The 14088-nt window shown below is 50.2% G+C and overlaps 1 protein-coding gene across 8 annotated transcripts in view; it reads left to right on the top strand.

Annotated features, from left to right (window-relative positions):
- The first annotated feature begins 3241 nt into the window (after positions 1 to 3241).
- Positions 3242 to 14088, top strand: part of LOC115166979 (unconventional myosin-Va) — a 51573-nt gene continuing 40726 nt past the window's right edge. For 3 of the 8 annotated variants that reach the window (XR_003870409.1, XR_003870408.1, XM_029720966.1), the window contains exons 1-8: positions 3242 to 3450; positions 3686 to 3769; positions 6389 to 6394; positions 8041 to 8193; positions 9041 to 9138; positions 9425 to 9620; positions 9993 to 10204; positions 11454 to 11610. Coding sequence is in view for 1 of the 8 variants with exons in the window: in XM_029720966.1 (XP_029576826.1) it covers positions 3325 to 3450; positions 3686 to 3769; positions 6389 to 6394; positions 8041 to 8193; positions 9041 to 9138; positions 9425 to 9620; positions 9993 to 10204; positions 11454 to 11610 (1032 nt within the window). In the remaining 7 variants the exon portion in view is untranslated. The remainder of the gene's footprint in view (positions 3451 to 3685; positions 3770 to 6388; positions 6395 to 8040; positions 8194 to 9040; positions 9139 to 9424; positions 9621 to 9992; positions 10205 to 11453; positions 11611 to 14088) is intronic. The other 5 variants (XR_003870411.1, XR_003870410.1, XR_003870412.1 and 2 more) reach the window with 3 other exon arrangements.

Below are 14088 nucleotides of genomic sequence, written 5' to 3'. Positions count from 1 at the left end.
ATACACACACTACAGACCCAACTATCAGGACACACCACATATGTAATGTAGAGGCGCACACAGACACCCATAACACAGACACACACTCATCCAGAGTAACTAGTGTGAACCAGTGTTCTGTGTGTCCAGATGCCTAAAGGTTCAGATGACTCATCCAGAGTAACTAGTGTGAACCAGTGTTCTGTGTGTCCAGATGCCTAAAGGTTCAGATGACTCATCCAGAGTAACTAGTGTGAACCAGTGTTCTGTGTGTCCAGATGCCTAAAGGTTCTAATGACTCATCCAGAGTAACTAGTGTGAACCAGTGTTCTGTGTGTCCAGATGCCAAAAGGTTCAGATGACTCATCCAGAGTAACTAGTGTGAACCAGTGTTCTGTGTGTCCAGATGCCTAAAGGTTCAGATGACTCATCCAGAGTAACTAGTGTGAAACCAGTGTTCTGTGTGTCCAGATGCCTAAAGGTTCAGATGACTCATCCAGAGTAACTAGTGTGAACCAGTATTCTGTGTGTCCAGATGCCTAAAGGTTCAGATGACTCATCCAGAGTAACTAGTGTGAACCAGTGTTCTGTGTGTCCAGATGCCAAAAGGTTCAGATGACTCATCCAGAGTAACTAGTGTGAACCAGTGTTCTGTGTGTCCAGATGCCTAAAGGTTCAGATGACTCATCCAGAGTAACTAGTGTGAACCAGTGTTCTGTGTGTCCAGATGCCTAAAGGTTCAGATGACTCATCCAGAGTAACTAGTGTGAACCAGTGTTCTGTGTGTCCAGATGCCTAAAGGTTCAGATGACTCATCCAGAGTAACTAGTGTGAACCAGTGTTCTGTGTGTCCAGATGCCTAAAGGTTCAGATGACTCATCCAGAGTAACTAGTGTGAACCAGTATTCTGTGTGTCCAGATGCCTAAAGGTTCAGATGACTCATCCAGAGTAACTAGTGTGAACCAGTGTTCTGTGTGTCCAGATGCCTAAAGGTTCAGATGACTCATCCAGAGTAACTAGTGTGAACCAGTGTTCTGTGTGTCCAGATGCCTAAAGGTTCAGATGACTCATCCAGAGTAACTAGTGTGAACCAGTGTTCTGTGTCCAGATGCCTAAAGGTTCAGATGACTCATCCAGAGTAACTAGTGTGAACCAGTGTTCTGTGTGTCCAGATGCCTAAAGGTTCAGATGACTCATCCAGAGTAACTAGTGTGAACCAGTGTTCTGTGACCAGATGCCTAAAGGTTCAGATGACTCATCCAGAGTAACTAGTGTGAACCAGTGTTCTGTGTGTCCAGATGCCTAAAGGTTCAGATGACTCATCCAGAGTAACTAGTGTGAACCAGTGTTCTGTGTGACCAGATGCCTAAAGGTTCTAATGACTCATCCAGAGTAACTAGTGTGAACCAGTGTTCTGTGTGTCCAGATGCCTAAAGGTTCTAATGACTCATCCAGAGTAACTAGTGTGAACCAGTGTTCTGTGTGTCCAGATGCCTAAAGGTTCAGATGACTCATCCAGAGTAACTAGTGTGAACCAGTGTTCTGTGTGTCCAGATGCCTAAAGGTTCAGATGACTCATCCAGAGTAACTAGTGTGAACCAGTGTTCTGTGTGTCCAGATGCCAAAAGGTTCAGATGACTCATCCAGAGTAACTAGTGTGAACCAGTGTTCTGTGTGTCCAGATGCCTAAAGGTTCAGATGACTCATACAGAGTAACTAGTGTGAACCAGTGTTCTGTGTGTCCAGATGCCTAAAGGTTCAGATGACTCATCCAGAGTAACTAGTGTGAACCAGTATTCTGTGTGTCCAGATGCCTAAAGGTTCAGATGACTCATCCAGAGTAACTAGTGTGAACCAGTGTTCTGTGTGTCCAGATGCCAAAAGGTTCAGATGACTCATCCAGAGTAACTAGTGTGAACCAGTGTTCTGTGTGTCCAGATGCCTAAAGGTTCAGATGACTCATCCAGAGTAACTAGTGTGAACCAGTGTTCTGTGTGTCCAGATGCCTAAAGGTTCAGATGACTCATCCAGAGTAACTAGTGTGAACCAGTGTTCTGTGTGTCCAGATGCCTAAAGGTTCAGATGACTCATCCAGAGTAACTAGTGTGAACCAGTGTTCTGTGTGTCCAGATGCCTAAAGGTTCAGATGACTCATCCAGAGTAACTAGTGTGAACCAGTGTTCTGTGTGTCCAGATGCCTAAAGGTTCAGATGACTCATCCAGAGTAACTAGTGTGAACCAGTATTCTGTGTGTCCAGATGCCTAAAGGTTCAGATGACTCATCCAGAGTAACTAGTGTGAACCAGTGTTCTGTGTGTCCAGATGCCTAAAGGTTCAGATGACTCATCCAGAGTAACTAGTGTGAACCAGTGTTCTGTGTGTCCAGATGCCTAAAGGTTCAGATGACTCATCCAGAGTAACTAGTGTGAACCAGTGTTCTGTGTGTCCAGATGCCTAAAGGTTCAGATGACTCATCCAGAGTAACAAGTGTGAACCAGTGTTCTGTGTGTCCAGATGCCTAAAGGTTCAGATGACTCATCCAGAGTAACTAGTGTGAACCAGTGTTCTGTGTGTCCAGATGCCTAAAGGTTCAGATGACTCATCCAGAGTAACTAGTGTGAACCAGTGTTCTGTGTCCAGATGCCTAAAGGTTCAGATGACTCATCCAGAGTAACTAGTGTGAACCAGTGTTCTGTGTGTCCAGATGCCTAAAGGTTCAGATGACTCATCCAGAGTAACTAGTGTGAACCAGTGTTCTGTGTGTCCAGATGCCTAAAGGTTCAGATGACTCATCCAGAGTAACTAGTGTGAACCAGTGTTCTGTGTGTCCAGATGCCTAAAGGTTCAGATGACTCATCCAGAGTAACTAGTGTGAACCAGTGTTCTGTGTGTCCAGATGCCTAAAGGTTCAGATGACTCATCCTGAGTAACTAGTGTGAACCAGTGTTCTGTGTGTCCAGATGCCTAAAGGTTCAGATGATTCATCCAGAGTAACTAGTGTGAACCAGTATTCTGTGTGTCCAGATGCGTAAAGGTTCAGATGACTCATCCAGAGTAACTAGTGTGAACCAGTGTTCTGTGTGTCCAGATGCCTAAAGGTTCAGATGACTCATCCAGAGTAACTAGTGTGAACCAGTGTTCTGTGTGTCCAGATGCCTAAAGGTTCAGATGACTCATCCAGAGTAACTTGTGTGAACCAGTGTTCTGTGTGTCCAGATGCCTAAAGGTTCAGATGACTCATCCAGAGTAACAAGTGTGAACCAGTGTTCTGTGTGTCCAGATGCCTAAAGGTTCAGATGACTCATCCAGAGTAACTAGTGTGAACCAGTGTTCTGTGTGTCCAGATGCCTAAAGGTTCAGATGACTCGTGGGCCCAGAAGCTGTATAACACCCATCTGAAGACCTGCTCTCTGTTTGAGAAACCTCGCATGTCCAACAAAGCCTTCATCATACAGCACTTCGCTGACAAGGTACTGATCACTGTGTGTTGTGTGTGCAGTGTTGATGTCTTGGCTGACCCAGTGCTGCGGAGTTCTGTTTTAAGCTCAGTGTCCGGTTACAGAGAGAGGGAAGTGAGCGGGTTCACTCTATGAATAAAATGAATGCTGTTGTGATTGATAATCTGAGTCAAAGTTGACAGTTCTGAAAATCACTTTGGATTAAAGTGTCAGCAAAAGGACTTTATTTTGTAACTGCTGTGTCCAGGTGCAGTACCAGTGTGATGGCTTTCTGGAGAAGAACAAGGACACAGTGAATGAAGAGCAGATCAATGTCCTGAAGGCCAGCAAGGTGTGTGTCCCTGCCAAACACACACACACACTGCACGTTCAATGGGTAACACACACACACACCACACATTCAATGGGTAACACACACACACACACGCACCGCACATTGAATGGGTAACACACACACACACACACCACACATTCAATGGGTAACACACACACACACCGCACATTCAATGGGTAACACACACACACACACACATTCAATGGGTAACACACACACACGCACCGCACATTGAATGGGTAACACACACACACACACACACCACACATTCAATGGGTAACACACACACACACCGCACATTCAATGGGTAACACACACACACACACACCGCACATTCAATGGGTAACACACACACACCACACATTCAATGGGTAACACACACACACACACCGCACATTCAATGGGTAACACACACACACACCGCACATTCAATGGGTAACACACACACACACACACCACACATTCAATAGGTAACACACACACACACACACCGCACATTCAATGGGTAACACACACACACACAGGACATTCAATGGGTAACACACACACACACACACAGGACATTCAATGGGTAACACACACACACACACTGCACATTCAATGGGTAACACACACACACACACACACACACACACTGCACGTTCAATGGGTAACACACACACACACACACAGGACATTCAATGGGTAACACACACACACACACAGGACATTCAATGGGTAACACACACACACACACACACACACAGGACATTCAATGGGTAACACACACACACACACCACACATTCAATGGGTAACACACACACACACACACACCACACATTCAATGGGTAACACACACACACACCGCACATTCAATGGGTAACACACACACACACCGCACATTCAATGGGTAACACACACACACACACCGCACATTCAATGGGTAACACACACACACACACCGCACATTCAATGGGTAACACACACACACCACACATTCAATGGGTAACACACACACACACACAGGACATTCAATGGGTAACACACACACACCACACATTCAATGGGTAACACACACACACACACCGCACATTCAATGGGTAACACACACACCGCACATTCAATGGGTAACACACACACACACACCGCACATTCAATGGGTAACACACACACACACACCACACATTCAATGGGTAACACACACACACCACACATTCAATGGGTAACACACACACACACACCGCACATTCAATGGGTAACACACACACACACAGGAGATTTAATGGGTAACACACACACACACACACACAGGACATTCAATGGGTAACACACACACACACACTGCACATTCAATGGGTAACACACACACACACACACACACACACACACACACACACTGCACATTCAATGGGTAACACACACACACACACACAGGACATTCAATGGGTAACACACACACACACACCGCACATTCAATGGGTAACACACACACACAGGACATTCAATGGGTAACACACACACACACAGCACATTCAATGGGTAACACACACACACACACACAGGACATTCAATGGGTAACACACACACACACACCGCACATTCAACAGGTAACACACACATTTGATGACTTTCTCATTAGTGCGTGTGTTTGACAGTCTGTGTTGTCTCACTGAATGACCTCCGACAGGGAACCCAGTGAAGGTCAGGAGAAACAGCACCCTCTGCTGTCCATGTGCTGTAATGAGGATGTGCACACAGTTGGAGACATTTTCTGTCTACCAAATAGGCCTTGCTGTGTGTGTGTGTGTGTGTGTGTGTGTGTGTGTGTGTGTGTGTGTGTGTGTGTGTGTGTGTGTGTGTGTGTGTGTGTGTGTGTGTAAAGACTCACTCTGCCCGTTGTTCTGTTGTAGAGGCCAGCAGCAGCAGAGAGGGGTAAGGGTTAAAACACTCCTTTAACCCCTAACACCTTAAACACACACAGGGTTAACTACACTGGAACAATCATCCATGGCAATACTGTGTGTGTGTGTTGCCATGGAAACCTGCTTGACTAACCAGTAATAGTGTAGAAGTGATAATGACTCTTTAATGAGAATGAAGCTATAGAAATCAAGCATTTCAACCCATCCTCATGGTTCTGTGTGTGTTTGTGTTGACAATAAACACACATTCCTTCTCAGTCATGTGTTCTGCTGTCTGAGCCGTCAGACATTGTGCCACGTCTATGGTCTGATGCTGTGTCTGATGCTGTGTCTGATGCTGTGTCGGATGCTGGGTCGGATGCTGGGTCTGATGCTGGGTCTGATGCTGTGTCTGATGCGGTGTCTGATGCGGTGTCTGATGCGGTGTCTGATGCTGTGTCTGATGCTGTGTCTGATGCTGTGTCTGATGCTGTGTTATCATTACAAACAGCCTTGGTCAGTAGACACTATGACACCTGTTCTGATGGCCCTTTGATTTGGATTTCTACTTTTATATGAATTCTACTTTTAATATGTTTTAGATGTGTGTACTGCAAGGATTTAGATTTCCTAGGTTTCTTTCATTTTTGGTTAATCTTTATTTTGTCGTTGTGTTGTTTGTTTTACATCTGTTGTCCATGTGTCTGTCCCGTCATGACAACAACCGTTAAACAGCTAAAGGTAAACATGCTGCCCTCCTCTTTCTGTCTCAACCTTCGTTCGTTCTATCTTTCTAACCCATTCATTCTTCCTCACCGTGGTCTCACAATAGTTCAAATGGCACTTAAGTATGTGGGGAGGTGGTGAGGGTGAACGGATGCTGCAGCACTGGAGACTACCCCGGGATGGGGGGGCTGAACGGCCGCTGCAGCACTGGAGACTACCCCGGGGGTGGGGGGGCTGAACGGACGCTGCAGCACTGGAGACTACCCCGGAGGTGGGGGGGCTGAACGGACGCTGCAGCACTGGAGACTACCCCGGGGGTGGGGGGGCTGAACGGACGCTGCAGCACTGGAGACTACCCCGGAGGTGGGGGGGGCTGAACGGACGCTGCAGCACTGGAGACTACCCCGGGGGTGGGGGGGCTGAACGGACGCTGCAGCACTGGAGACTACCCCGGTGGTGGGGGGGCTGAACGGCCGCTGCAGCACTGGAGACTACCCCGGGGGTGGGGGGGCTGAACGGACGCTGCAGCACTGGAGACTACCCCGGAGGTGGGGGGGGCTGAACGGACGCTGCAGCACTGGAGACTACCCCGGGGGTGGGGGGGGCTGAACGGACGCTGCAGCACTGGAGACTACCCCGGGGGTGGTGAGGCTGAATGGACGCTGCAGCACTGGAGACTACCCCGGGGGTGGGGGGGCTGAACGGACGCTGCAGCACTGGAGACTACCCCTGGGGTGGGGGTGCTGAACGGACGCTGCAGCACTGGAGACTACTCCGGGGGTGGGGGGGGCTGAACGGACGCTGCAGCACTGGAGACTACCCCGGGGGTGGGGGGGCTGAACGGACGCTGCAGCACTGGAGACTACCCCGGGGGTGGGGGGGCTGAACGGACGCTGCAGCACTGGAGACTACCCCGGGGGTGGGGGGGCTGAACGGACGCTGCAGCACTGGAGACTACCCCGGGGGTGGGGGGGCTGAACGGACGCTGCAGCACTGGAGACTACCCCGGGGGTGGGGGGGCTGCACTGTGTCCCTATCCCCATTTACATCATAACCAACCACAATACAGAGAACACACTAACCAATCGCTTTCTCCTTGAACCATAACATGTACAATGTTCTTTGTTGTCATTTTAGATAGAAAGGATGGTATGAATAAGCTGATGATAACAATTCCAGACTTGTTGTGAACTATAGACCTTATTGTACTTCTCATGTAATGTTTAGATGCCGCTGCTCAGCATCATCTCACTCCTTATCAAGTAGTTTTGGTCCACATTGTTATTGGTACAAAACAAATGTATTAATTAGACTACACACATTTTCTGTCCAGAGTTTCCTGTTGTCTTGTTGTACCATTCTGCTAACAGCCAGTCTGTCTGCAGCTTTAGCCGCAAACATTATTAGCACTGTTAGGTAGCCTAGCCTAGCCACCACCCACAGATACCTATGGCTAACAATGCAAACCTTTAGCTTAGCAAGTCTGTGCCGAAACTGTCTTGGCTGCTGCTACCTTTTTATTTATACAAGTCTCTCTCTCTCTCTCTATATATATATATATATATATATATATATATATATATGTGTGTATGTGTGTATGTGTGTGTATGTCAATTAAGAACAGTGTCTTATTTACAATAATGTTTATGTGTGGTGTGTAGTTGGACCTGCTAGTGGAGCTGTTTCAGGATGAGGAGAAAGTGACCAGTCCGACAGGGACCGCTCCAGGAGGTCGAACACGACTCAGCGTCAAACCAAAAGAGATCAGATCTGGAGCAAGCAGCAAGGAGCACAAGAAGACTGTTGGCTGCCAGGTAGACTGATCATAGACACACACACCTACGGACACAGACCAGGGTTTGGACTTGCCAACCAGAGTCAGAATAGCTGAAATGTAAAAGTTTACTCTTTCTCCTCTGTCTCTGTCCTCTCTTCTCCCTCTCTCCTCTGTCTCTGTCCTCTCTTCTCCCTCTCTCCTCTGTCTCTGTCCTCTGTTCTCCCTCTCTCCTCTGTCTCTGTCCTCTCTTCTCCCTCTCTCCTCTGTCTCTGTCCTCTCTTCTCCCTCTCTCCTCCCTCTCTCCTGTCTCTGTCCTCTCTTCTCCCTCTGTCTCTGTCCTCTCTTCTCCCTCTGTCTGTCCTCTCTTCTCCCTCTCTCCTCTGTCCTCTCTTCTCCCTCTGTCTCTGTCCTCTCTTCTCCCTCTCTCCTCTGTCTCTGTCCTCTCTTCTCCCTCTCTCCTCTGTCTCTGTCCTCTGTTCTCCCTCTCTCCTCTGTCTCTGTCCTCTCTTCTCCCTCTCTCCTCTGTCTCTGTCCTCTCTTCTCCCTCTCTCCTCCCTCTCTCCTGTCTCTGTCCTCTCTTCTCCCTCTGTCTCTGTCCTCTCTTCTCCCTCTGTCTGTCCTCTCTTCTCCCTCTCTCCTCTGTCCTCTCTTCTCCCTCTGTCTCTGTCCTCTCTTCTCCCTCTCTCCTCTGTCTCTGTCCTCTCTTCTCCCTCTGTCCTCTCTTCTCCCTCTCTCCTCTGTCTCTGTCCTCTCTTCTCCCTCTGTCTCTGTCCTCTCTTCTCCCTCTCTCCTCTGTCTCTGTCCTCTCTTCTCCCTCTGTCCTCTCTTCTCCCTCTCTCCTCTGTCTCTGTCCTCTCTTCTCCCTCTCTCCTCTCCTCCTGTAGTTCCGGAACTCTCTGGCTATGTTGATGGAGACTCTGAATGCGACCACTCCTCACTATGTTCGCTGCATCAAGCCCAACGACCTCAAGTTCCCCTTCACGTGAGTACCTGCATGCTACTCTATGGTTAAGTTTCCATAGTACCATCTGACTTGGCAAGATGAAGTTAGGGGAATGTAATTGTGATGTCATGAGGCTGAATGGTTCTCTCCAGGTTTGGCTGGTATGGTTGGATTAACTATGTGAATGTTGTCTTTAGGTTTGACCCTAACATTAGTGGAATGTTGTCTTTAAGTTTGACCCTAATGTTAGGTGTACGTTGTCTTTAGGTTGAGCTGAACGTTGTGTGTGGGTTTGACCCTAACGTTAGGTGAATGTTGTCTTTAGGTTTGACCCTAAGCGAGCGGTGCAGCAGCTCAGAGCCTGTGGTGTTCTGGAGACCATCCGCATCTCAGCCGCAGGCTTCCCATCCAGGTGGACCTACCAGGAGTTCTTCAGTCGTTACCGGGTTCTGATGAAGCAGAAGGACGTCCTGTCGGACAGGAGGCTGACCTGTAGGAACGTCCTGGAGAAACTGGTGCAGGTATGAGGGGTCAGGGGTTAGAGGTCAGGCCTGTTTGAGATCAACTACATTGCAATCAGACTGCGCAGAATCAAAGATCCACAAATCTTCTTCTGTCCCAACTATTTATGTCAGAGATGGTCAACTCCAGTCCTGGGGGGCCGGAGCGGTGAGACACATTCTCCCCATCCCTAGAAAACCCAGCTGATGAAACTAATTGCATGATGAGTTGATTATTGGAGTCAGGTTTGTTAGCTGGGGCAAAAGTGTGACACCAATCAGGACCCCGACTGGAGTTGCCCATCCCTGATTTATGTGGTCAAAATGAGCAATTCTGGACCTCACCTTGCTCAAACTGATCCCCTAAAACAGGATGTCTGTCTCTCTCTCCAGGACCAGGACAAGTACCAGTTTGGTAAGACTAAGATCTTCTTCAGGGCTGGTCAGGTTGCCTACCTGGAGAAGCTGAGGGCTGATAAGCTGAGGAAGGCGTGCGTCCGCATCCAGAAGACCATCCGCTGCTGGCTGGTACGCAAGAAGTACCTCCGCAAGAAGCATGCTGCCATCACCATCCAGAGATACACCCGCGGACACCAGGCCCGCTGGTCAGTGGAGCACACACCTGTCACTCAGCACCCTCTGGACAATCACAATGCAGATGAAAGTAGTTTAGACTGTATGACTTCCTGAAAAGGAGACAATCAGAATTGTCTGATGTATTGTAGGAAGTGGGAACATTTTTATAAATATTTATTTGTGATTTGATTGATTTGTTAATCGGATCAGTTGGAGGTTATTGGTGGGAAAATTATAGTAATTCAACAGCATTTTTCACCAACTACCCCTACCTCCTCTGTCCACTTCTCTCTCTCTCCTGCCTCTCTCCCTCCCCTCTCACTCTCTCCCCTGCCCCCCCTCTCTCTCCCCTGCCCCCTCTCTCACTCTCTCCCCTGCCCCCCTCTCTCTCTCCCCTGCCCCCCTCTCATTCTCTCCCCTGCCCTCTCTCATTCTCTCCCCTGCCCTCTCTCATTCTCTCCCCTGCCCCCCCTCTCTCTCCCCTGCCCCCCTCTCATTCTCTCCCCTGCCCTCTCTCATTCTCTCCCCTGCCCCCCTCTCATTCTCTCCTCTGCCCTCTCTCATTCTCTCCCCTGCCCTCTCTCATTCTCTCCCCTGCCCCCCTCTCATTCTCTCCTCTGCCCTCTCTCATTCTCTCCCCTGCCCTCTCTCATTCTCTCCCCTGCCCCCCCTCTCTCTCCCCTGCCCCCCTCTCATTCTCTCCCCTGCCCTCTCTCTCATTCTCTCCCCTGCCCCTCTCTCATTCTCTCCCCTGCCCCCCCTCTCATTCTCTCCCCTGCCCCCCCCTCTCTCTCTCCCCTGCCCCCCCCTCTCTCTCATTCTCTCCCCTGCCCTCTCTCTCATTCTTTCCCCTGCCCCCCTCTCATTCTCTCCCCTGCCCCCCTCTCATTCTCTCCCCTGCCCCCCTCTCATTCTCTCCCCTGCCCTCTCTCTCTCATTCTCTCCCCTGCCCCCTCTCTCATTCTCTCCCCTGCCCCCTCTCTCATTCTCTCCCCTGCCTCCCTCTCTCTCTCCCCTGCCTCTCCCCCTGCCCCCCCACTCTCTCCCTTGCCCCCCCTCTCTCTCTCCCCTGCCCCCCCTCTCATTCTCTCCCCTGCCCCCCCCTCTCTCTCTCCCCTGCCCCTCTCTCATTCTCTCCCCTGCCCCCCCTCTCTCTCTCCCCTGCCCCCCTCTCTCTCTCCCCTGCCCCCCTCTCTCTCTCCCCTGCCCCCCCTCTCACTCTCTCCCCTGCCCCCCCTCTCTCTCTCTCCCCTGCCCCCCCCTCTCTCTCTCCCCCAGTCTGGTTAAGTACATGCGTCGTACCCTGGCAGCCATCACTATCCAGAAGTTCCAGAGGATGTGTGTCCAGAGGAAACTGTACCTACAGAAGCAGGCTGCTGCCCTGGTCATGCAGACTATCCTCAGAGCATACATGGCCCGACAGAAATACCAAGGGGTGAGAGACGCATACACTATATACACACACACTACATGTTTCTTGTTTTACTCTCTTTGTGGGGGGACATTTGGTGAGTTTAGGATAGAAGAACCAACAAACACACACACCTAGCACTGCCAGCTAATAGCACAGCTGTCCTGCATGTCTGTCAGTAGTGTGGTTTATAAATAACTCCAGTACAATGTTGGATGGACTTGGGTCACCCTCATACCTGGACCACTCCCAGGGAGTTAGGGAGAGAACTAGGCTGGTGTCTCTGGTTACTGGGAGCTAGGGAGAGAACTAGGCTGGTGTCTCTCTGGTTACTGGGAGTTAGGGAGAGAACTAGGCTGGTGTCTCTGGTTACTGGGAGTTAGGGAGAGAACTAGGCTGGTGTCTCTCTGGTTACAGGGAGTTAGGGAGAGAACTAGGCTGGTGTCTGTGGTTATTGGGAGTTAGGGAGAGAACTAGGCTGGTGTCTCTCTGGTTACTGGGAACTAGGGAGAGAACTAGGCTGGTGTCTCTGGTTACTGGGAGCTAGGGAGAGAACTAGGCTGGTGTCTCTCTGGTTACTGGGAGCTAGGGAGAGAACTAGGCTGGTGTCTCTGGTTACTGGGAGTTAGGGAGAGAACTGGGCTGGTGTCTCTGGTTACTGGGAGTTAGGGAGAGAACTGGGCTGGTGTCTCTGGTTACTGGGAGTTAGGGAGAGAACTAGGCTGGTGTCTCTGGTCACTGGGAGCTAGGGAGAGAACTAGGCTGGTGTCTCTGGTTACTGGGAGTTAGGAAGAGAACTGGGCTGGTGTCTCTGGTTACTGGGAGTTAGGGAGAGAACTGGGCTGGTGTCTCTGGTTACTGGGAACTAGGGAGAGAACTAGGCTGGTGTCTCTCTGGTTACTGGGAGTTAGGGAGAGAACTAGGCTGGTGTCTCTGGTTACTGGGAGTTAGGGAGAGAACTAGGCTGTTGTCTCTGGTTACTGGGAGTTAGGGAGAGAACTAGGCTGGTGTCTCTGGTTACTGGGAGTTAGGGAGAGAACTAGGCTGGTGTTACTGGGAGTTAGGGAGAGAACTAGGCTGGTGTCTCTGGTTACTGGGAGTTAGGGAGAGAACTAGGCTGGTGTCTCTGGTTACTGGAGTTGGGGAGAGAACTAGGCTGGTGTCTCTCTGGTTACTGGGAGTTAAGGAGAGAACTAGGCTGGTGTCTCTCTGGTTACTGGGAGTTAGGGAGAGAACTAGGCTGGTGTCTCTCTGGTTACTGGGAGTTAGGGAGAGAACTAGGCTGGTGTCTCTGGTTACTGGGAGTTAGGGAGAGAACTAGGCTGGTGTTACTGGGAGTTAGGGAGAGAACTAGGCTGGTGTCTCTGGTTACTGGGAGTTAGGGAGAGAACTAGGCTGGTGTCTCGGGTTACTGGGAGTTAGGGAGAGAACTAGGCTGGTGTCTCTGGTTACTGGGAGCTAGGGAGAGAACTAGGCTGGTGTCTCTGGTTACTGGGAGTTAGGGAGAGAACTAGGCTGGTGTCTCTGGTTACTGGGAGTTAGGGAGAGAACTAGGCTGGTGTCTGTGGTTATTGGGAGTTAGGGAGAGAACTAGGCTGGTGTCTGTGGTTATTGGGAGTTAGGGAGAGAACTAGGCTGGTGTCTCTGGTCACTGGGAGCTAGGGAGAGAACTAGGCTGGTGTCTCTGGTTACTGGGAGTTAGGGAGAGAACTAGGCTGGTGTCTCTGGTTACTGGGAGTTAGGGAGAGAACTAGGCTGGTGTCTCTGGTTACTGGGAGTTAGGGAGAGAACTAGGCTGGTGTCTCTGGTTACAGGGAGTTAGGGAGAGAACTAGGCTGGTCTCTCTGGTTACTGGGAGTTAGGGAGAGAACTAGGCTGGTGTCTCTCTGGTTACTGGGAGTTAGGGAGAGAACTAGGCTAGTGTCTCTGGTTACAGGGAGTTAGGGAGAGAACTAGGCTGGTCTCTCTGGTTACTGGGAGTTAGGGAGAGAACTAGGCTGGTCTCTCGTTACAGGGAGTTAGGGAGAGAACTAGGCTGGTGTCTCTGGTTACTGGGAGCTAGGGAGAGAACTAGGCTGGTGTCTCTGGTCACTGGGAGCTAGGGAGAGAACTAGGCTGGTGTCTCTGGTTACTGGGAGTTAGGGAGAGAACTAGGCTGGTGTCTCTGGTTACTGGGAGTTAGGGAGAGAACTAGGCTGGTGTCTCTGGTTACTGGGAGTTAGGGAGAGAACTAGGCTGGTGTCTCTGGTTACTGGGAGTTAGGGAGAGAACTAGGCTGGTGTCTCTGGTTACTGGGAGTTAGGGAGAGAACTAGGCTGGTGTCTCTGGTTACTGGGAGTTAGGGAGAGAACTAGGCTGGTGTCTCTGGTTACAGGGAGTTAGGGAGAGAACTAGGCTGGTCTCTCTGGTTACTGGGAGTTAGGGAGAGAACTAGGCTGGTGTCTCTGGTTACAGGGAGTTAGGGAGAGAACTAGGCTGGTGTCTCTGGTTACTGGGAGCTAG

The sequence above is a fragment of the Salmo trutta genome, chromosome 29 (genome assembly GCF_901001165.1).
Source record: "Salmo trutta chromosome 29, fSalTru1.1, whole genome shotgun sequence".
NCBI lineage: Eukaryota > Metazoa > Chordata > Actinopteri > Salmoniformes > Salmonidae > Salmo > Salmo trutta.
The sequence above is the reverse complement of the archived record's forward strand: the minus strand, read 5'-3'. Positions and strand labels throughout refer to the sequence as shown.